Source organism: Macrotis lagotis, chromosome 7, assembly GCF_037893015.1.
Source record: "Macrotis lagotis isolate mMagLag1 chromosome 7, bilby.v1.9.chrom.fasta, whole genome shotgun sequence".
NCBI classification, from domain to species: Eukaryota; Metazoa; Chordata; class Mammalia; order Peramelemorphia; family Peramelidae; genus Macrotis; species Macrotis lagotis.
In genome coordinates, this window is record NC_133664.1 from 72,704,970 (window position 1) to 72,728,905 (window position 23,936).

The window sequence follows — 23,936 nt, forward strand, 5'->3', positions numbered from 1 at the left end:
CTTACCAAAACAAATCAATTCTCTGTCATTGAATCCTAATGGTGCTTTACAGTATTCATGACAGAACCATAAAGAGAGAAGATGGAGAGAGAAGACAATGAATAAAGAATATTGTAGACTGAATAATATGGAGATAGTTCTCCTGATAGGAAAAACAGAGAGAGAGAACCCATTACAGATAAAATACAACAACAATCAAAATACAATTCCTGGCAATAGGTACTCGTTAATGTAGAGGCTTTCTTAATGTAGGCAATTACCATATCAACCAATATGGGCGCCAGTTGTCCTTTGTTAGAGACTTTTAATCAAAGGGAAGATAACATTTCCTTCTTTCCTAGAGCAATCAATACCCAACAGGAGAGCCCCAGAGGAGGCTGTCTGATGGGGCCAGCATTTCTGTCTGTCTGATCAAGGGTTCAAAAGGAAATTTGGCAACTTTAAGCATATCTTAAATCCTTGATGATCTCTTAATGGCCCCACTATTAAATAATAATCAGATGAGTTGGTACTTCTTGGGTACCTGTCAACTCAGGATTCTGAATGCTGTATAAATCCCAATGTATCAAGCATCTAGCCCCAAAGGAGTGTGCCTGGATACTAGACTTCACAAATAAACTAAGACAAGCAGATGCCACAATTCAGGGATATGCTCAGAAATACTGACCCCATGGGTTCCATGCCCCATGGCCTTCCCTATTGTTTTATGGTATATGTTCTACACATTCTTGAGGTCCTATAAGAAATGACAACTTGATAAACTCTTACTAGAAAAGTCTTATTATCAAAACTGTCCAAAGCTAGAGCTAGATGAACCCCACCTCACCAGATTTTCCAGGGTCATGCCTATTCTATTGTAAGAAACAATGTGTAGAAGAGAACCAAATGAAAATGCCTATTTGACCCTAATTTGACCCTACCCTAATATTGTGTTGAATCACTTGCTAACTGTTGATGAAGTGCTAGAGTCTTCCTTTCCTTTCAGGGTTCTGGGAAGTGATGAGACATCCATTTTTGTTACTCTTAGCTTTGCTACTTTAATTAAAAATAATGCCAGTTCTTTAAACCCACTTTATTTCTCCCTTAACCCTCCCAAATTCTTCCCCAAACACCTGACAGATGAATCATTTCAAAAGAAACATCTTGAAAATATTTTCCCTTGTCATGGCTACTGCCTCAATAGAAAAAGACCAGGAAAGAGTACGAGTTATGATGGCTCCTATTAGTACTTTGAACAAGTCTAAAAGTATTCAAGATTCTAATTCAATACAGTTTTTCTTGAAAAAAGAAACACATTTCCCAGCCTAACCACCAATCAATCTTAGTGAATTCCCTCTGAAACAAGTGCATATGGGTAGTTGATATAAATCTTGTTCTTTGTATTTATTAATTTGAATATAAAATCTATTAATTAAATAAATACACACATGCATACAGAAACTATTCCTAAATTTGATTACCTAACCAAACATTAGTGATCTCACACAGTCAATGGGCTCATATGCTTATGGTTGCATATTTTAGGGAGCTAGATGGCAGAGTATTAAACTTGGAGCCAGGAAGACCTGGGTTCAAATCCAGATAGCCCATGGCCCTGGTGGATGTTTTAACTTTTGCTTGCCTCAGTTTTCTTAGTTGTAAAATTAGAATAAAAATAATACCCACATTGCAAGGTTGTTGTGAGAAACATATGAGATAAAATTTATACCACCATATTAATAAGGCCAAGTGCATGGTTTTGATCATCATCATGTAGTAACTATCACTGGAATTAGACGACCTGGGTTCATTTTCCAGTTCAACCACTCATTATCTATATATAATTTGGGGCATATTCCTGCACTCCTGAGTCTCAATTAATTCATCTGTAAAATATGGAGGATTGAACAGATAGCTACAAAGATTCCCTCTGACTCTGAATCTGATTTGATAGTTTTATTTTTTCAAAGTCACATTACATTGATTTCCCTGAAAAATGTATGCTTTTCTCATAATGAAAATGACAAATCTGTAAACATGTTTACAAAAATATTGTATGTACAATGTTAACCTGTTTGCTACTGAGGGGAGGAAGGTGGGAAGGGAGGGTGAAAGGAAATTTTGTAACTTAAAAAAATATATATGCATAGGGATGAATGTTAAAAAAAATAAAATTGATGTACATTTAAAGATAAAAATATATAAAAATTCAAGAAAAAAGAAAAGATGTTTTGTTAAAGGGTTGAGGGATTATGATTAGACCATTGTCATAGGGCATCACTTAGCTCATAGGGCATTGGTTAACTCAATGCAAATCTTTCACAACAAATGGAAAATCTTCTTTATTGTTCAGAGGGTCAATGAGTCACAATGACCTGCAAAGGATAACATAGGCTACATGAACATAGAGAGTACTTGAAAATTGAGTCATTGGCATTGGATATTCTATTAATTAGTAAGTATTTTTTAAGGACCTACTATTCAGTAGCCACTTTGTTAGACTCTGGGAATAATATACAAAGACAAAAGCAAAACAGTCCTTGCCCTTGAGGAGCTTACATTCTAAGGAGAGAGACAACACACACACACACACACACACACACACACACACACACACACACACACCAGAATTAGTTAAATATAATAGGTATTAAAAATAACCTTGGCAATTAAGTGGTTAGCATAACATCATAAGATTTGAACTGAATTTCAAAAGCCATTGTTGTTGTTATCACTGCACTATGTTGTTCCTCAGCAAATGTGAAGTTTCTTAAGTGGTTGTTATTGACTTTCATAGTTGGGGGGGTGGAATGACCCAGTCATTTTTTTTAAATTTATTTATTTATTTTCATCGATATGCACATGTATATTTTTATGTTACAAAATTTCATTCCACCCTCCCTTCCCACCCACCCCCCTCCCCTCAGTAGCAAATAGTCAGATTTCTTAAACATGTTTATAGAATTAGGATTAAGGGAAAGAGATACATAAGAGGTAACTATTATAAAGTGTTCATCAGATTCTGAAGGGTTGGGGGATTTTTGTTTGTTTTGTTTTCTTTTGTTTTTCTTCCTCTAGATGGAGATACCATAGTCCATAATCTGTCAAATACAATTGTCCTAGCTCTCAGGACTGTTGAGAGGAGTTGCTTCCATCAAGGTTGTTCATTTCATAATGTTGATGTGTACATTGTTGGCTCTATTCCCTTTGATCAGCATCAGATCTCATAAGTCATTACATGTTTCTCTAGATTCCAACCATTTATGGTTTCTTATAGAACAATAGTATTCCATAGAATTCATGCACCGTAACTTGTTTAGCCATTCCCCATTTGATGGCCATCCCCTCAATTTCCATTTCTTTGTCACTACAAAAAAGAACTGCTAATAATATTTTGGAACATGAACTCTTCCCATTTTTTACAGTTTCTTCTGGATGTAGACCTAGAATTGTAATTGCTGGGTCAAAGGGTATGAACAGTTTTATTGCTCTTTGAGCAGAGTTCTATATTGTTCTCCAGAAAGGTTGGATCCATTCACAACTCCACCAGCAATGCATCAATGTCCCAATCCTCCCACAACTTCTCCAACATTGACCATTTTCCCTTTTCCTCATCTTGGCCAGACAGTCTTTTTTTAAACTACCATTAAGTACACATTCTCTACTATAGAGGAATAGTCTATTTTGTTTTATTCCCATATATTTCCAAACCAAACTACTGAACTCTGATTCTGAAGCTCATTCTCCTCCCATAACAACTCCAATCAGGAACCTGGACTCTGATAGGGGAGCTTTTGACTTCTCTTGTCTGAAATCAAGTCTCCACATCCATCATTCTATCCATTTCCACACCATGAAGTCATGCACACAACCAGCCTCCCCTCAAACTATGCTTATAATATTCCTTGTGTGTTTTATTTTCTCATTAGGATGTAAGCTTTTAAGAACAGGTAATATCTCACTTATTTCTGGTATCCTTACTGCTTAGGATGATGACAAGCTCATAGCAAGACATTTATTTTCATTCATGACTACCTGACAAAGAAGTCAAATCCAAGCATTCTAGGTGAGACTCAGTTTTCTGCTCTTGGAGATGTCCATCTGAGGTTACATGTTTCTGGTGGAATGAAAGTCTGACTTTTCCAGCATTTTGGGGGAACCATAAAATCCTCCCAAAATGGTTTTTTAAAAAATCTTTGGGGGGGGGCGACTAGGTGGTCCAGAGGATAGAGCACCAGCCCTGGAGTCAGGAGTACCTGAGTTCAAATCCGGCCTCAGATACTTAATAATTACCTAGCTGTGTGGCCCTGGGCAAGCCACTTAACCCCATTGCCTTGTCCCCCCCCTCAAAAAAAACCTATAGAAAAAGGACTTCATTTCCTCTAATTTGCTAAAACTTCCTATTGTGAAAGGAATGATGACAATGATGATGGTGGTGGTGATGATTATAGAGGACTAGTAATGCTGAAGAAGGGAAAGAGGGAAAAACAAAATTCCTACAAAATTTATAGGGCATGTAATGAATCTTTCATTGTCAGAAAACAGAATGTACTCCAGAAAATTAGGCAGAATTTCTTCACATCACAGCAACTTAGTAGAAAAGTAGTGTGTTTGGAGTTAAGAGACTCAATTTTAAGTCCCAATTCTACTACTTACTATGTATTTGACCTTGGGTAAATTTGTCAATCTCTCTGTTTCCTTCATCTCTAAAATGATTTAGTTGAACTATATGATCTTGTGAGGTCTCATCTAATTCCAAGACTGTGATCCCATGATCCAATTTCAGAACAGCCTGCTAATTTGCCTCTAGTGTTTTCTTTTTACTAACTAAATGATGTTTCTCTTCCCCTTATATGTATAAGATTCATCCAAGAGGAAGAGTCAGTGTAAACAGCTTATAGTGAAAGAAAGTTGAACCTTGAACCAGAAGACCTGAATGCATAGCCCAGCTTTTCTATGCTTCTGCAGGGACAATATGATCACTCGGAGCCTTCCCTTCCTCACTAATAAATTAAGAAAACTTGTTTAGATGATCTTTAATGGAGAAGACAAGAAAATGTAAATGATATATCAGGAATAGTCAGAAAAAAACCCAAAGATAGAATCATGTTTCTAAGGAAGAAAGATCATGTAATAGAAAGGACTGATCATCAGTGTCTAAAGTTGCAGGGAGATCAAAGAGGATTATGACTGAAAAGAAGGCCATTGGATCTGGTGATATTTGGAAATCACTGATGAGTGCAGTGTCAGCAGACCAGTGGGGGAGGACCTTACATTCCAAGGGTTAAATGAGGAAGTCAAAAGAGAAAAGTAGAGGCATTTTTGAGAGTCTCTAAGTGGCCCAGAAGATAGAGGCACCAGATCTGGAGTAAGAAAGATCTAAGTTCAAAGCTGAACTCAAACTCTTATTAGCTATGTGATCCCTGCTTGCCTAAGTTCCCTCATCTGTAAAATGAGCTGGAGAGAAACGGTCAACCATTCTATCTTTGCCCAGAAAACCCCAAATGGTGGCAGAAAAGTCAGATAGGACTGAATTAATTTTTTAAAGAAGTTTAGTAGTGATGGCAATGCTATGTGACTTAAAAGATATTACATTTTGGTTTTATTTTTTTTTTAGAAAAGTTAGATGGTGTAGCTAGGCCTGGAGTCAGGAAAAACGATTTCAAATCTGACTTTAGACATTTACTGAGGGGCAGCTAGGTGGCGCAGTGGATAGAGTACTGGCCTTGGAGTCAGGAGTACCTGAGTTCAAAACTGACCTCAGACACTTAATAATTACCTAACTGTATGGCCGTGGGCAAGCCACTTAACCCCATTGCCTTAGAAAATCTAAAAAAAAAAAAGTGTAATTCCAACATTTACTGATTATACAATCCTGGACAAGTCATTGTTTGCCTCAGTTTCCTCATCTGTATAATGGGAAAAAATAATAGCATTTATATCCCAGAATTGTTATAAAGATCAAATGAGATAATAATTATAAAGAGATTAGCCCACAATCTGGCCCATATTAAGCATTACATAAATGTTAGCTATTATCATCATCATCACCATCATCATCAATTTCATCATTATCCTTATAATTATTATTAACATCTTTATCATTATCATCAACATCATCATCATTATTAAAAGCAAAGAGAGTTAAATAGAGATGATTTTGAACTTTACTCCTCTGGTGTTCTGTCCTGTTTATGGAAATGTTTTATTTTTTTCCTTCAGTATTTAATCTTGGAATTTATAATAAATCTCAAAAAAAGAACAAGTTCTTTTTTATCTAACTTTTCATCTATCAAGTTATTAATGGTGAATTTAAAAGGAAAATGAAATAAGACAGTGTGAAGTATAGGATGAAGTATATTATAAAATATATATAATCATTTCCACCCCCTCACACTTCTGGTATTGTGCATGATGGCCTTCATCCTCACAGAGGATACCCATCATAATATCACAGTTGTGAGACCTTCAGAGATTTCCTGAGAGCTCTTTGACCCTCACATTTCCTTTTTCCATTTCTCTTCACATCTCAATTTGCAAGAATGTTGTCTGACTTTGGAAAGGACACATTCCAGAATTTTTGACATTTATCCAAGAAACAATTAGGCATATTGCTTGGCACCCGTACTCTTCATTGTAAGAAAAATTTGATGGAAAGATGTACTGATTCTGGTGCACTCTTTTATCAATCTGATTTTACTGAAGCCTTAAAAGGAAAGCAGCATCCAGAGAGGAAGTGAAGTGAGTAAGACTGATTTGGTCCTGGTGACCTGATCAAGTGACCTTGAACAAGCAAATTATTTTCCTTGTCCTTATTTTTCATCATCCAGATAATTACTTCTTAGTAATAATAATGATGATGATAATGATGATGATGATGATGATGATGATAATGAGAAGAAATAGCTAGTATTTAAGGTTTGCAAAATGCCTTACTTGTATCATTTCCTTTGATCCTCACAACCACCCTGAGGTAGGTGCTTATAATTTCCATTTTACAGATGAGGAAACTGAGGGAGATAGCATTTCAATAGTACCTCTAGAAAGTTTCAAAGACAAGATTTGATTTCAGGTCTTCCTGGCTCCATGTCTAGCATTCTCACTTCAGTAATTTGGAAAATCCTAAGTATACAATCTATACTTGTTTACTGAATTAACTATAATAGGCATTTAACACAATTAGGAACAAGGGAAAGGTTGGAGGTGGAGTGCTTTCTCTTTAGTGATTATTTCCTATTTTTTCTGTCTATACCCTGTTTGTACATAGTTATTTGCATGTTGTTTCTCCCAGTAGATTGAAAACTCCTAGAGGACAGGGATTGTCTTTCACTTACTTCATTGCATCTTCAATACTTACAATAAGTGTCCTCCTAACTTCAAGGCCAGTGCTCTACCCACTGTGCCATCTTTTTGACCCTTAGGGCCATCTCCAGTCATCTTGACTCATATCTGGCCACTGTACCCAGATGGCTGTGAAGGAGAAAGTGAGGCTGGTGACTTAGCACAGCACCCCTCACTCAAATCAAGTTCATGGACTTATCATGACATCACCTCCCTGATGTCACCGTCTTCTTCGAAATCTAAGAACAAACATCATTATCATCCTTGATGTTTACAACAGTGATTGGCACATATTAGTCACTTAATAAATGCCTATTAACTGAATGGCTAGGGCAGCTAAGTGGTTCAGTGGATAGAGCACCGGTCCTGGAGACAGGAGGACCTGATTTCAAATCTGACCTCAGACATTTATTAACTGTGTGACATTTGGGCAAGTCACTTAACCCTAATTGCCCCGCATCCAGAGCCATCTCCAGTTGTCCTGATTCCTATTGGTCACTGAACCCAGATGGCTCCAGAGAAGAAAGTGAGGCTGGTGACCTAGAACAGCACCCCCTCACTCAAATCAATTCACTTACATGTCATGGTATCACCTCCCTGATGTCTTGGTCTTCTTCATGAATAAAAGACAATTGTCATCATTAACTTACTGGTTAAATTATAAAAGGCAGGTTAGATGATTTTTTTAAAATACGCATCATGCTATTAGAATGTACCCAGAGGCACACCTGCAGAGGGGTAGAAAGCTCAGATTCTACAGATTGCAAGAAATTTCCATCAATATCAGATGGCTATTAAAAAAAAACCAACTCACTCTGCCAACCATGTTTAATAACCAGCAATGGTCTTTTCCCTGCCTAGCTTTCATTTTGCACAAACTATCCAAGGATGCCCATGGTTTTTAACTAGTCCGGAGGGATGACATAAAGGGAATTGAGATGTTCAGCAGAACATGCTAGCTGAGTATATGGAATAACCAGGTAGAAATGAGAATCAATTCTGTCTCCTAATGAATGGGGAGTCCATTTCCTGGCTTACGGGAAGAAGAATCTGAGCGGATGGCAGGCCTTGTTCAGCTGAATTAGATATTGGAAACTCATTTCCGTGGGCCAGACAGTTCCTTCAAACAGTAGGAATGTGAGGCTTCCTTTTTAACATTGCTGGGCAGAGGGAGGTAAACCCAGAACAAAAGGAAGGGCTAGAAAGGAATCTTGACCCCTGAAAATATCAGCAACTGAATGGCCAAAGGAAGACCAGGCTTCAGCATCTACACCCTGAGCCAATAAAGGAGAGCTGTTGGGAAAACAATGGAAGAGGATGCACTGATACAATTATGGGCAGGGTCTGCACTTCATCTGCACAAAGACCCTAAAAAGATGACAGTGGTTGCTCTAAGGGATTCAGAAATCTCAGACTCCCACTTCTGGGCCTAATCTGGAAATGCACCTGAAAACTTCCAAATCCAGTGACTGTTGATGATAAATTTCAATGAAATAAGCCCTATAATAGACTGGTTGATGTCAGAGAGCTAAAAGTTCCTTTCCCAGCAGAATTGACTCAATCACTGTGAAAAAATCAATCTTGCTTATTAAATTCTCAATAAATCTTGCCTTCTGGCTGATATTGTCATGTCTTGGTCTCTATCGTTGTCTGTCTGTCTCTGTTTCTGTCTTTCTATCTATGCCTATGTCTCTGTGTCTCTCTCTTTGTGTCTCTAACTCTGTATGGATCTCTGTGTCTCTGTCTGCTTCTGTTTCTGTCTCTGTCTCTCTGTGTGTCTCTGTGTGTGTATTTTTCTCTCTGTCTCTGTCTCTCTCTCTGTCTCTCTCTCTGTCTGTCTCTGTGAGTCTCTGTGTGTCTGTCTCTATCTTTCTGTCTTTCTCTATCTCTGTCTGTGTGTGTATCTCTGTCTCTATTTCTCCATGTGTCTTTCTGTATGCGTCTTTCTATTTCTCTCTGTCTGTCTCTGTCTCTTCTCTTTCCCTCTGTGGGTCTCTAGGTGTCCCTGTGTCTGTCTGTCTGTCTGTCTGTCTGTCTCTCTCTCTCTCTCCCTCTCTCTCTCTATCTATCTCTCTGAGTTTCTCTGTATGTGTCTTCCTCTCTGTCTCTCTGGGTGTCTCCTGTTTGTGCACTTGCATATGTGTCTCTCTGTCTGTCTCTCTGTCTACTTGTTTCTATTTCTTTAGGGGTCTCTCTGTGGGTCTCTGTGTATATATCTCTCTCTCTCTGACTCTCAGGTTCTCTGTCTCTCTTTCTTTCTGGACCTTTCATTTCATTGGTACAGGAACTTCCTGCTAAGATACCTCCCTCCTAATGCAAATTGTCACCTTCCCCTACATTTATACTTCTAGAGAATCACCTGAGGCAATGAGAAGTTGTGACTTTTCCAGAGTCACACAGACAATATTAACTCAGGTCTTTGTGACTGCACCACCAATTTTCTATCCACTAAACTTCTCACGATCTCCTTAGTCCTCAAATAAAATAAAGCAAAAGAAGAAATGAAATGGGAATGGGGGGGGGAAGTATCATTTTTAGGCTTATTTACATTTTTTAAAATCTCCGATCTAAAATTCTTCAGAAATTCTCAAATTGATTGTCTAGTTTAAGAGCCTCTGCAAATGTTTCCAAACATCTTTATCCCATACGTGAGGGAAGAGTGGATGATGTGATGTAAATTGTTGTTGCCTCACAGTCTCCTTGAGATCTTGTCTGTTTTGGCTGCCCAGCCTGCATCTGTCTTGCCTCAGCTTCCACACTGCAGCAGCCTGGCCTGGCCTGGCCTGGCCTGGTCTGCCTTTTCATTAGGTCTCAGGTTGGTGTCCTGAGACTTCAAGGTTTTCTTCAGGTTCAGATTTTGCTCACTTGTTTGTTTCCACCTTCTTCAACCTTGTTTTCCCTCTTTCTGTTCACATCACCAATATCTGGCTTAGAGATTTACACCCAGGAGTTTTAAATAATGAAGTACAGGGACCTTTGGTTTGACATAGCAGGAAGCTCACAGAAAAGGAATCATCTGGTAGAAGCAGGAGAACAGACACAGACTGAAAGCTCTCCGAACTTTGGTCCGGATTCAGGCAGAAATGTAACTAGAAATTTTTAGATCTGGTTCAAACTTCAGGGGAAAGTTAGGGGGAAACAAAGAACTCAGGACACCAGCCTCATGAGAAAAGACTCCAGGGATGCAGCAAGGTCACTCTACTGCTGGTGGAGGAGAAAACTCACCTGGAGTGTAACAGCAGGTAGAAGAGCAAGCACCATCTGCTAGCTTCCTATTTTAACTAATTAATTTTGCTATCTAGGTTTCAAATTCTGCTGAGTTAGCTGCTGAAGAAGTCTGAGGGTTATTAGCACCCTCTACATTTTGATGCCTAGGATCACAGCTCTGATCACCTCACCCTAGTTACAGCTCTGCTATTGAATTTTTAGAATCAGTGGGAGTCTTTTCCATTTGATAGGAAGATGTGTCAAAGGATTTAACTCTGGAGAATCTTCTGAGATCTGGACAAATGTAGAGAGGAGAATCATCTTTTTGGGCCAGTTGGGGAAACCTGAGCCCCAACAGGAAATCCACACTCCCCAATAATTCATATTTCTGTTTATAGGTCTCCTCTAGTGCAAAATTCCCATACACAGTCTCAGAAGTTTAACTCAGTTCCTAAATTCAAAGGTCTGTGTAACTCCAAAATATCTTGTATCCATCTGCGAGGCCTAACCTGCCACATCTCTGCCTCACTTGCCAAATGGTTTCTCCTATTCATCCCAATATAAATAGCAGCAATCAGGTCTGTGTCTATAACAGGAAGAACTGGGAGGCTGCAAATCTTAGTCAGACCCTGAAACCAGACCATTAGCCAAGGTCGCAATTGGTTTAGAAATATGTTTTGTTTTGCTTGTTGTCATTTGCCAACAATATATGGCGTTCTTCCCCCTTGAATCTTGCGTTCAGCTGGGCCTGGAGCCATGTGAGACTGTTTTGAATGGCAAAATCTTCAAAGTTGTGCTTTAAATATTTGCACCATAAAAGTCGCTAGCTGCGGCCAAACTCCAGTTTCTGCCGACGGAGGCCCTGGAGAGAGCAGGGAAGCGTTCCTCTAGAGAGACAACAAAGCCTTCTGATAACATCATCATCTCCTATTTGATTAACAGGGTTAAAAATTGCTTTGATGAAATACTTGGAAGTTAATCATATCATTGTGCAAGCGTCTAGGAATCAAATCCAAATCACTTATTAAGCCAATGACAAGGAGAGGTGCCTCAGCAGTTAGGTTAGTTGTGCAATTCCAAAGAGAGTGTTTTTTTCACACATTTAATTGTTCCTGTGAACAAGGAAGCATCAAAAATGAGGAATTTTGTTCAACTCTTCCCTCCTTTGGGTCCTGGGACTACTTTAAAATATATCCATTTGGAGAAAGGTAGACAGGCAGGTTTTTTTTTTTTAAGAAAACCCAATTCAGGCAGTTTCCAACTTACATACATTCCTTAGAGATAAAGCCAGGGAAGAGCTGTCCCAAAAAACTGGTCCAGGGGCCATTGACTGTCTTCCTTTTCCTCATGCTTTGCCCTCATTTTTCTCCTTCTCTTTTTGATCTCTGGCCATCTGGAACTACTGCCTGTCTCCATCCCCAAGTCTGCGCCATGGTTTGTGGGCAAGAGGACTGGCCACCAGACTGGGAAGGAGTATGGAGGCAAAGAGGAAACTGAGGCTACTCTTTCCTGACCTCTGCTGCACCTTGAAATCCCTTAGGGTTCAGATGTAGAAAAAGATCATAGGCTATCACAGCCTCAGGGGATCATTTTTAACAGGAGGCCATTGAACATGACTTATATAGATGCTAAGTTAGCAGTCTGGATTTTATCCCACATTCTCCATTTCCAAAGCCAGATCTCTATTCAAAATGATGCCTCCCACACCACCTCAAGCCCTAGCCCTGATCTCGTTCTCTGCACACTCAGGGCTCCTGCAACATCTCCAGTGACGGAATCTGATGCAGGGAGCTTCACTATGTGTATCCTTCTGAAATGAACCTGAATATCAACTTGGTTCTTTAGGTTTCCATTATGACCCATCATAATCAAACCAATATTTGAGAAAACGGTGGAAAGGAGAGAGGGATAGAAGGGTAGAGACAAACATGTGATAGAAGCAGTTCATTCAGGTTTAGGAAAACTTACTGTTCAGTTTTCAGTGTGAGAAACTTTGCACCTTAGGAATCAGCAAATGCTACAAATCTGAGTTAGAGTGTTTTGTTGATTTTTTTGAGAAAATGTTGATAATACAGTTTAAATTTAAGTGTGCTATGTTGTTTGGTGAGTCTATTGTAAAAGCTCTGCAGTTTAGAAGGAAGGAAGCAAGAAAAAAGGGAGGGAAGGAGGAAGAAAGGAAGGAGGGCAAGGAGGGAGGGAGGAGGGAAGGAGGGAACCAAAGGGAGGGAGGAAGGAAGGAAGGAAGGAGGGAGTGAGGAAGGAAGGAAGGAAGGAAGGGAGGAAGGGAGGAAGGGAGGGAGAGAAGGGAGGAGAAAAAGAGAAAAGAAAGAAAATTCTGGAACAACTTGTTTACTTCGTAAATCATAACATTGTAGATCTTTGACTGCCAAGTGATCTAATATACAATCTATTCCAAGCCCCTCATTTTAAAGATGAAGAAGCAGAGTCCTAGAAGGAAGAAGGGCCCTGGCCAAATTTGACAAGAAAAGCTAGCTAACTATGGGTCCTGAACTAGGCCAAAAATAAGAATGTAGGTTCCTTGAGTATTGTCCTCAGACCAGGGTTTTACATATAGTTAAGCAAATAATGAATGCCTTTTGAATTAATCAGAAGAGTAGCCAGGTAGCCCTAGATAGAGTGATGGACCAAGAGTCAGGAAGATTTTAGTTCAAATCCAGTCTCAGTGAGACCCTGGGTAAATCACATGATCTCTGTCTGAACTTCATCATCTGTAAAATGGAAACGATAATAGGGTTGTTGGAAGATCAAACAAGAAAATAATCATAACCTGCTCAGCACAGGGCCTAGACTATAGTAATGCTAGTGATTTGCTATTATTATTAATGAATTGACTCATTTTAGCCTTTCTAGTCATGAAGTCCATGTTGTTGTTCTAAAGTAACCCTTTCCTTCCTCTTTGATTGGAACCCCTACTGCAGATGTTGGGAATCACCACCAGTCACTTGGAGCTGGACAGTCTCAGATGAGAAGCTGGGTTGAGGGATAATGAGGAGAGTTTCCTTGGAGTCCCAAGATTTCAATCAGGATGTATATTTCCAGGGACATACTGTTCACATGGTGGTTAGATTTCTGTAGCATTTGATAATTTGTTGATATATTTGCAGATCCCTCTGGGTTGGCTTGGGAACATATGTACCACATACTTCTATGGGAAATGAGTTCCAAGTTTCAAACCCCCAACAAAAAAAAATGAACCATTACAACATAAATCCACTTAAAAGTCATGAACTGTCTGTATATAAATATCTAAACAGATAAATTGGGGGAGGGATTAGGGAGTGATTACTTTACAAAAGTATTGCTTTACAGGATGCATTCCGAGGTGGCTTCCCTTACCACACGAAAGACTTTTTAACTCAAATCATATTGAAAAATCTATACTCAACTTTTCAGGAATAGCTCTGTTGAGTAAAACAAAGACATGTGTACTTTGCAGAATTGCACCTAAGTCATCCCCCACTCTTCCCACCTCACACAACATGCAAACTTGTTCCTAAGAGTATACTTAAATCAAACCACTTTTGTGAGCTAGTCATTAGTCACAAGCTGAAGGTCATTTTCTATTAAAGCATCTGTCTCTTACCCTTTCTGACATGTGAAAGTTAATATTAGTTTCTAAATTAAGAGGTTATCTTGTTTCTGAAGTTAGAAAAGAGCATCTCCTTACCTGTCAAGTTACCACAGAAATGGTTCCTGCCTTTTTAATGAACATTTACAATTATGGGGCAGTGCGTTAATCTCCAAAGAGAGATTTTCATTATATGGTCAATCTGAAGACAGGTAGACCTCATGAATTCACATGAGAAGACAGCTATCCAAACATTAAAGAAGCAGATACTTTATGGTTTAACACCAGGTTGTCATCTGATAGTGTTATACTAGGGACTTGTGGCCTTGGATTGGGGAAATAAGGAACATGCTGTCAGACAGAAATAATGATGAACATTTTGATAATAAATCTTAGTATATTTAAAATAAATTCTATAGTTACAGTATGTATATACATGTCTTTTATATTTATATACAGTATTATGTGCAGATGGCAACAATGGAACTGAGAAGGCTGTGTAATGGGGAGTCAGTTGAAATAGACTGCAGCTTTACCAATGCTGTTAACTAGCTATGTGATTTCAGAAGTGACTTTGCCTTTTTTGCCTTAGTCCCATAGGCAGCTAGGCAGGAGCTGGGCCTAGAGAAAGGAAGACTAATCTTTTTGAGTTCAAAAACCAATCTCAGGTACTTACAAGCTAAATAACTCTGGGCAAGTTACTAAACTCTCTTTGCCTCAGTTTCTTCAGCTCTAAAATGAACTAGAGAAGAATATCATGAAGCATTCTATCATCTTTGCCAAGAAAACCCCCAAATGGGATCACAAAGAGGACACAACTGAACAAGTCGAAAATAGGTAAGGGTTTGCGAGGTGCTAGCAAGGGAATAGATTTCAATGATCTTATGACCTTACTGTTGTGTCAACCCTTTTATGTTCTCTTTGCCCACGATACCAGGTATCTTATAATGTAACTTGCACAGAAGACTTCCCAGAAGAATGAAGAGGAACATGATTAGATAGAGAAAGCTGCTCAGGAACAAATGAGCCCCAGAGACTATGAAGTCTGCCATGAACTCTCGCCAACCATCAGCTCTGCAATTGAAGTAGAGCAGGGCAGCCCTGACTCCCTTAATTAACATTAGTTACTTCATCTTTGTAATGAAAGCTAGATGATTTTTCAGGTTCCTTCCAGTTATAATTATACTAGGCTATCATTCAATGCTGAGATAAACGATACTATTTAGAAAGAATGGAAGGCATGTGGCCTTGATAGAGATGGACAATGTGAGACTGGTGACACTCTAGTGACACTGGCTTTTTTTTTTAAAAAAAATGCAGTTTTAAAAACACAATTCCAAACTTGACTGGGGTGGGGATTATTATTATTATTATTATTATTAGCACCTTGCTCCTCTTAAAATCATCTGATTACTTGATTATATAAGAAATAAAGATATAGGGGGTGGCTAGGTGATGCAGTGGCTAGAGCACTGGCCCTGGAATCAGGAGTACCTGAGGTCAAATCTGGCCTCAGACACTTAATAATTACCTAGCTCTGTGGCCTTGGGCAAGCTACTTAACCCCATCACCTTGCAAAAAAAAAAAAAAAACAAAGAAAGATATATAGATATAGATAAGAAATGTATAAGATTATATAAGTAAACATTTGAAAAGCAATTTGTGTAGAAGTTAGCACAAACTTAGACTCTTAATAAATGCTTGTTCCAGTCCTCTTCCCTCATACCATCTCCATCAAAATATTCTCACTAGTGGGATAAACCATAGAGCCATTGAATTTGTAAACTCTAAATCCAAATATGATAAAGTTGGCTTCTATTATTATGATTTATCTGAGATAGTTTTCTTCTATCTGATTTTCTTGCCAGTGATAGTAAGGATCAGACCCCATGAATCTTCCCTGGTCTGGTCCAAGTCTCAAAGCTCTTTGGTACTAGGATTTTGAATCTTGACCAAAAACTTTTTATGAACCTAGTGATGGGGAAAGCTCCTTCAAAGTTTATCTTTCCTCTCTACATAAGCTTGAGTAGTTTTTATTCCTCATCTTAAAGAAGGTTATGGGGTTCTCCCCTGCTACTTTTCAAATTCAGGATACAAAATATGGCCAGGTTGAGGGACTCTGCAGATGTGCTAAGTAGGGTTACTTTGTCAATCCAGGAGTCATCTTAAGTACAGAGAGTTTCTCTGATGAGGAGAATCTCTATTGTTCTAATTGCCATCTGGATTTATGGTGGTAACAACAGTTTTTCTTTGGAGAAATCACCAGCAGAGCAGTGTAGGTCTTATCAATATCTGTATCACTTCCATCTCTATATAAGCCACATGGACATTACTCCTCAGCTTTATTGGAGATGCTCTTGCAGGCAAAAAAAAATTCAGAAAGGATGGTCTCATATATTATGAGGGCATCTCTGTTCTAGTTCATTTCCATTATTTCTTGACTTCTCAGGGTCAGTTTTAAGAAGTCCCATCATCTTCAAAATCACCTCTCTTTGCTCATCAATGGCAGTTAAGATAAGCAAGTACAAAAAAATTAGGATGAATGGGCAAATCTATCTGGATTTCCTATGAGCTCTTTTTCTAACTATGCCGAGTATGTGAAAGTCAAACAGTTGATATTTATTTGACACGCCACACTCTTCCTGTTAATGCTGTAGTGATAGAATCTAGAATTTGTGACAAGATGCCCACTGCTATGGCAACCGACAGATGTCAAGTACAGGATTACAAGGACTTGTACTGTGGGTTTGTGCAAAACTCTCTCATTGGGTGGAGACCCTATCTTCCATGTGTGTACAGGAGACAGCTAATCATAATATGACTAGGAATTTAGGCTGCCCTTTTCATTTTCAAAGCACTGTACAAATATTAAATGAGTCACCATGCTATGCCTGTCTAAGAAATGCCATTGCCTTCACTTTCAATAGGTGGGTGGGCATCAGAGGCTGGCTTAGAATTAGGGCTTTTCTTTAGGTTCACACTATTGAGTGGTGGAGAGGAATGAAAGAGGCCATTGGAAATATTGTACAATGTTAGCTTTCTTTCTATCATTTTAAGAGGAAAAATCTTTAGACTTCTGTATTGAGTTCGAATTCTTCCGCAGGATCCTAGGGATTTCACTAACATTCCTTTCCCTCTGTTGCTGTCACTTGTCCCTTCAGTGAAAGTCAACTGGGCAGATGATCATACATTCTGAATGACACATGGAGATTTCCAGCTCTGTACAATATTAAATAAAAACATATATTCCACATATATATGACATATGTATAAATGTATGCATTATATATCTATATAAAACAGCTTAAGGAGGTTCCATAGAAATACTACGAGTACTACAAAGGAACAGAAATAAGCTTTTTATTATAAGTCTCATATGTACAAGGAAAGCTGTTTCCCACAGCAGCACAATGGCTGTGTGAAAGAGCCACTGTCACCGTGCTTACATTAGTGACACCATTTTAAACACTGTTGCACATTATTAACAGACAGAACCATTAACAATTAGGCATAAAAGACACAGGTACACAAAGCTGGCTTCACATAGTTTCACATAGGTTTGGAAAAAAAAAACGCCACAAAAATAAAATGTGCCAGTAAAAAAAAAAAAATAGGCATATTTTAGATTCCACAATACATGATTCTGCTTTTTATCCTCCCCTTTTTCATTTTATTTTTTTTTGTACATGATATGCTGAGCTTTAACCTCAAGGTTCCCCTTTCTTACATCAGGATCTGCAGGCACTTTAGCAACCCAACTCTGTTTTACATACATGAAGATCAGACCTACAAATATAAAAACAGCTGTTGCATTAGAGATTTTCCTTTTCATTATGCACATGAAAAATAAATGGTGCTGTTAAGAGCAATCATGTTATTTTTGTGATTTTTTTTGGACACTGATGTATATTTGGTAGGATAAGTAACAATTTCCTTCCACATATCCTTTATTTTCTTCATATGTGTAAAAAAAATTTAATGTGGTATCACAATATAGATTTTTTTTAATAAGGAAGTGCAGACCAAGTGTCAGTTATAACAAGACTTTAGGAAAAATAAAAGGTAGAAAACACATTAGCTTTTAGATCTTCAAAACGACTATCTGATTTCTCTTTGTCCTGCCCTTTGCCCTCCCTCCCAGATATGTCAAAATAAAAACTAATTAAAGTAATCATCATCATGTATTGGACACTGGACTTGTTCTGGGAGAATTCTTTCTCCTTTTTTTCCCTGATACCATTTTCATACAACATAATACATTTGGAGGCAGATGTGCCTGCCTCTCCTCCAAAATCCTATTCCCCTCTTCCCCCTTCCCTATGACAAATGACAGTGAAAAAACAAACTGTCACTGTGGGTTTGATTGGGAAGTTATTTTTATAAATATATATGGTTTTTGAGGCTTCCCTTCTTGATAAGATCCTAGTTGATATAAAGTAAATGTATAAGAAGCCATAGGATAACTGAAAAATGTCACAGTGTGGTTTTGTTTATGTATCAGAATAAAGGAGATTTTTTTTTGAAAAGAATATGAGATAAAGAAGGGAAAACCATACTTCAATACTTAAATATTGATCAAAAGTACCATAAATGATACCATTTGGAAATATCTTAAAGCTGTGGTTTCTGGTGGATCTTGCTCTTTTGGGCTCACCTCTCACCCAAGAAGAGTTAAAAAAACAAAAAAGAAAGAAAGGTGGAGAAGTACCAACCCCAATTCCAGGTTCATTTTATTCTGCAAGACTGGATAGGCTGTTGTAATAAAAATCCACTGCAGAGTAGAACACACTGCTGCAGACCCTAATAATGAGTCATTGACAGTTAATGGACTGGGCAAAGATGGTCAATACCCAGGGGAGATGCTTAGCCTACTTAACAGGACGATTGTCGATTGGCGAGGGAAAATCCTTCCATGAAAATAACACTTGAGACATAGTGGCAAAGACATTAAGGCCCACCACTCCTTTGCCCATATCACTAAAGGCACTGATTCAAACAACAGAGATATTCCATAGTACCATCAAGTTTTTAAAAAACTTTCCAAAATACAAGTCTTCATAGGAAAATGTCCTTTATTGCATTGCATGGAGGTATATGCCTCCTCACCCACTCAAGAATAAAATGGTCTTCCTTTTTCTGGGGTTTGCAATCTGTTTAACCTGGCTACCTGAGATGGGGAGGGGGGCACATCTTGCCGGAAAGGACCTTTGGGTGGGCCATAATTTGGGTCTTGGACTTTCTTGTAAGAGTCATAGTTGTTAGGTCCATCAGAAGGGGGCTTTTTTTTTAGCTGCTGTTCTTTCCGCCTCTGCTCCTGGCGGAGAAGTTCCTGGGTTTCCAACATGACTCTGGCATTGAAGCCATGCCCTCCCATGTAGCCATTTCTTGATCCCTGGTAACTGGAGTATCTGGGATTCTCCTTTGCACTCTGAAAGCCTTCTCCAGGAGAATAGTTCTGTTCCCAGGAATCTTGAGACACAGAGCTGGCATTCTTTCTGCTTTGCCTAAAAATCAAAGCATATAAATTGGTTTAAGTTAGGGTTTCTCGGGGCGGGGGGGGGGGGGGGGGGCGCGGGAATTACATTTCAACCTTAACTTCTTGTCACTCTCTCCACTTCATCTGCAAGACATTTTAGAAATGAGAAGCATCTTTTCCCTTAACACGTACAATCTTCTCACAACTTCCCACGAACCAGGTGATGATTGCAACTGGTCCATCAATATGTCCCTTCCTCTCCCACTCCAAGAGATTGTATTGGCTGCTCTGCTTTGGGTAAAATGAGGTCTGCAATCTTGAGGCACTGGCGAGATGCTGTAGGGAAATAGTGGGATTTTGGCAGCTTGTGCTAGGGTAATAATTGCCAGCTCTTAGAGGCTACAATTCAGTTCTAAACAAGCAAAACAAATATTTTACCCAGCTTCCACCACAATGTCAGAGACACAAACTAACTTGGAGCACACCTAATGGATTACAATATTAGTTCAGTTATGAAAGATTTAAGTCTAGACTCATTTTTTGATTAAAAATGCAACAGGCAGACCCTTAAAGCACTGGCTCTAGAGTTGTATATGTCAGCAGCAGACAATCTTTAGAGGATGTGCTTCTTCTGATTTTAGAATGAGGAAGTTCTGTAGACTAAGCAGTATTTTCTTGCACATTGTACCTTCACCAAAGGCCAGGATAACCTACTTAACTCACTTGCACAAACCTTGAGAGAGGAAAATAAATCAGAATCATAGAGAAATTTCAAATTCTTATCTCTTTCTGCAATAAAATGGTAGATCATCCCAAGGAAATGTTATTGTTTGGAAACATCTTTAATTTACTTTCAAATCTCTAGATGCTTTTATGAATTTACAATAAGATCAGTGATGATAAAGTAAAACAATTTTGTGCCAGAAAGGAAGACATTCACTAATTTTTGCCTTTAAAACAGGGCAGAGGGAAGAGAATTAAGCAATAAAACAAAATATATTGCTTCATTCATCAATAAGAAAAAAATTTAGCTACATTATATACTGTTAAGTTTTTCACATCAGTGCATACATACAACATGGTTAGATTCTCATATCCTAGACTTTTGGGGGAAATAGGGAGGGAAATAATTTAAGGAGGTTCATGAAGCCATTTTTTCCCACCTCATTGAAGGGAACGTTTTCATCTCCTGTCCATTCAGAGTTGATATGACCTGAAACCTAGAAACCTTTTCAATAAAGTATGAAATGTGGTGGGGTATATTTTCAGTCAGGAAAAACCCACATAAATTTCAGCAGCATCCTCTGATATGACAGTGATTAATTGAATATTCTTCATTATCTCTCCCTGGTCCTGCTTTAATGGAAACTGGACCATTTGTACCACTACTCTAAGCAGAATTCTTAAATATGATGGAATAGCATATTTGCCTAAAGCACTGATTATTTTCACTTAAAAAGTCATAAATTAATCTGCCCAAAGACATGAACAACAGAAAGTGCCTGCATGAAATCAGTGAATTAACATTAATCATAAAACTTTAATTAAAACACTGATCTTGGTACTGATGTTACATTAGCAACTGTGGGCTCTTTTGATAGGTTGGTTATCAAATTCTGAGCAATCACACACAGGCTGCAGAGTTGATGGTTCTTTTCATCTCTGGCAACCAAGATATCCTCTCCCCATGAAGCCTGAAGCTTTAGCTATAGGGAAATCCTGCAGGTTAAGTTGAATTTGAAATTGCACATAGAATACAGTCTTGTACAGAGTTCTGTACTTGAAGGAGCTCACTAATAGCTTGTTCATGATGACGATGATGATGATGATGATGCTGTGACTTCAAAGACCATCCATAAGTAGTACCCTTCTGATCAGTAAAATTACTTTGGTTTGAAGGATTTTCAAATTAATATACAGAGATAGCATAATTCCTTACTATCTAAATGTGACATCACTGTGTTCAAAGCCCTTCAGTTCAGCATACTAAGAATATATTTTAAAGTAATATTTTTTTTTGGTAGGGAACAGGGATGAAAATAGGATGATCTGAGATTTGGAATAGAAGTTATCAAATTATTAGAAGTATCTATTTCATTAAAGCAATTATTCAACATAATTATTGATAAGAAATGGAAAGAAAGGACTCTAGAGCACAAGTTGGCAAACTGGCCCTCCCCCTGTTTTTCTATAGCCTATGAAGAATGGTTTTACATTTTTAAATAAAGCTGCAGTTTGCCAACCCTTACTTTAGATAAGCATTGAGAGGTATAAAATCTAATTTTACCAGAAGATGAGGTGAAGGGAAGAAAAAATAGGGATTGTATGAGCTTTGGGGTCTTTCTATTCTGATTGATGAAAAAATGAAATTCCAAATTCTTCTTAAGTGGGACTGGAAACAGAGAAATGACTAGAGTCAAAGGAATGGTTTAACATATGAAGGATGAATTTCTGGGACTTAATTAAGGAAGAAAAATACTACTGCCTAACCTGGTATTTTTAAAGTCAGAAGACTGAAGTCTTCACAAGGATGACCAAGATGCCAGAAGTCAGTGAAGTAGACAATGATGACATTTGGAATTATCAGGGTGTCACGTTATGAATGAGAATTTATGACTTAAGATATTGCTTCTCAGTATCTCTATTCATCTTTGAGAAAACTTTTTTTTTAGTTTTTACAAGGCCATGGGGTTAAGTGACTGACTTGCCCAAGGTCATAGAGCTAGGTAATTATTATGTTTCTGAGACTGGATTTGAACTCAAGTCCTCCTCACTCCAGGACTGATGTTCTATCCACCGTGCTACCTAGCTGCCCCTCTGAGAAAACTTTTTAACTATACATATAATGATATGTTATTTGTATGTATATACATTATTTATTCAAATAAAAGTAGAGTCAAAGGTAGAAATTTGTGACAAATATTTATTTCACTGAGCATGACCAAGGGGAAAAAAATTGGGGGTTGTTACATAAAGTCCAGAAACTCCATGATCACTTGATAGCTACTGAAATTATAAGCATATTCTTTTTGTTTAGGTTTTTGCAAGGCAAATGGGGTTAAGTGGCTTGCCCAAGGCCACACAGCTAGGTAATTATTAAGTGTCCGAGACCAGATTTGAACCCAGCTACTCCTGACTCCAAGGCCAGTGCTTTATCCGCTACACCACCTAGCCACCCAGCCACCCAATTATAGGCATATTAACTAAGCATCTCTAAGGATTACTCCTTAGAAATCCAACATTCTCCAAGTAGGTCAAACAAGATGTAAAGAACCTGACAATGGAAGATTCAGTTCAATAAAATAAACAATAATTAGGCACCAACTATGTGCAATAACTTTGAGCTCAATTTCCATTCATTTCTCTTTACAAACAATATTTTGTGGCTCTGTTGTAATAAGCCTAAGTGGTGTTTGTTAATCCATTCAATGAAATAAAACTCCACTTTGGCAAGAATAATCTTTCAAATACTATGTTTTTACTGAATTGTCTTCTGCAGAGCATTTGCAGACAGAGAATATGATGGCAGTGGACATGCCTTTTTAACTCCTCCAACACAGGACTCTGCATATAGCAGATTTTTGATAAGTCTTGTTAATATTTCCACAAGAGGAAAAAAAATCTTAAACTTTAGGCCTCTCAAGATAAAGAAATTAGTATAATTCAAGGTGAGGAGTCAAATGAAGAAGAAAGACATAATATTCCAGAGCTGAGAAATCAAGACTTTTAATATGACTAAATAAAAAAGCATAACAATTTGACCATGCAGAAACCTAAAGGTAAAGGCAAAACAATGAATTTAAAGAAAATGAAGAAGAATTTGTCCAGTAAAAGATATAAAACTAAGGAAAACAGGAAACACAATGGAGAAAGAGAGAAGAAAAGCAAAGAAAATAAAGGGATAAGGGATAGGGAAGAAATAACAATTAATGAATGAAGAGAAAGAAACTAATAAAAAAGTCTTAAGGTCAAGAGACATGATTGAAAAGATTCTTCTTCAAATTGGGAGAAGGGAACTCCTTTTCAGGAAAAGAAAGTAAAAGGTAGTGAGAATAATTTGGGAATTGGGAATCAAAGGATTCTCACTAATTAGGGAATGAGTGGGGGTCTGCCTGGGTTCTCTTCCCACCTAGATCTTATGGGTAGTCTGAACAATTTGCCAGCTGCCTAATTTTTCTTATTTGACATTTTAAGATGCAACTGTCATCCATCTAAAGATTACCTTAATTACTGCTAGAATTTGTAAACTATCCTGCTTTCCATATAAGGCTCTAATTCAAACCATCTTATCTAATGTTGGCACAGAAGAAGTTGGATAAAAAGAACCAGTCATTTGTTTTATTT

The 23,936-nt window shown here is 38.0% G+C and overlaps 1 protein-coding gene across 21 annotated transcripts in view; it reads right to left on the reverse strand.

The window, feature by feature from the left end:
- Positions 1-17,451: 17,451 nt before the first annotated feature.
- PARD3 (par-3 family cell polarity regulator) overlaps positions 17,452-23,936 on the reverse strand; it is a 710,070-nt gene continuing 703,585 nt past the window's right edge. For 12 of the 21 annotated variants that reach the window (XM_074193157.1, XM_074193160.1, XM_074193150.1 and 9 more), the window contains one exon: positions 17,452-19,620. In XM_074193157.1, the coding sequence (XP_074049258.1) occupies positions 19,227-19,620 (394 nt within the window). In that variant the 3' untranslated portion in view covers positions 17,452-19,226. The remainder of the gene's footprint in view (positions 19,621-23,936) is intronic. The other 9 variants (XM_074193158.1, XM_074193156.1, XM_074193149.1 and 6 more) reach the window with 1 other exon arrangement.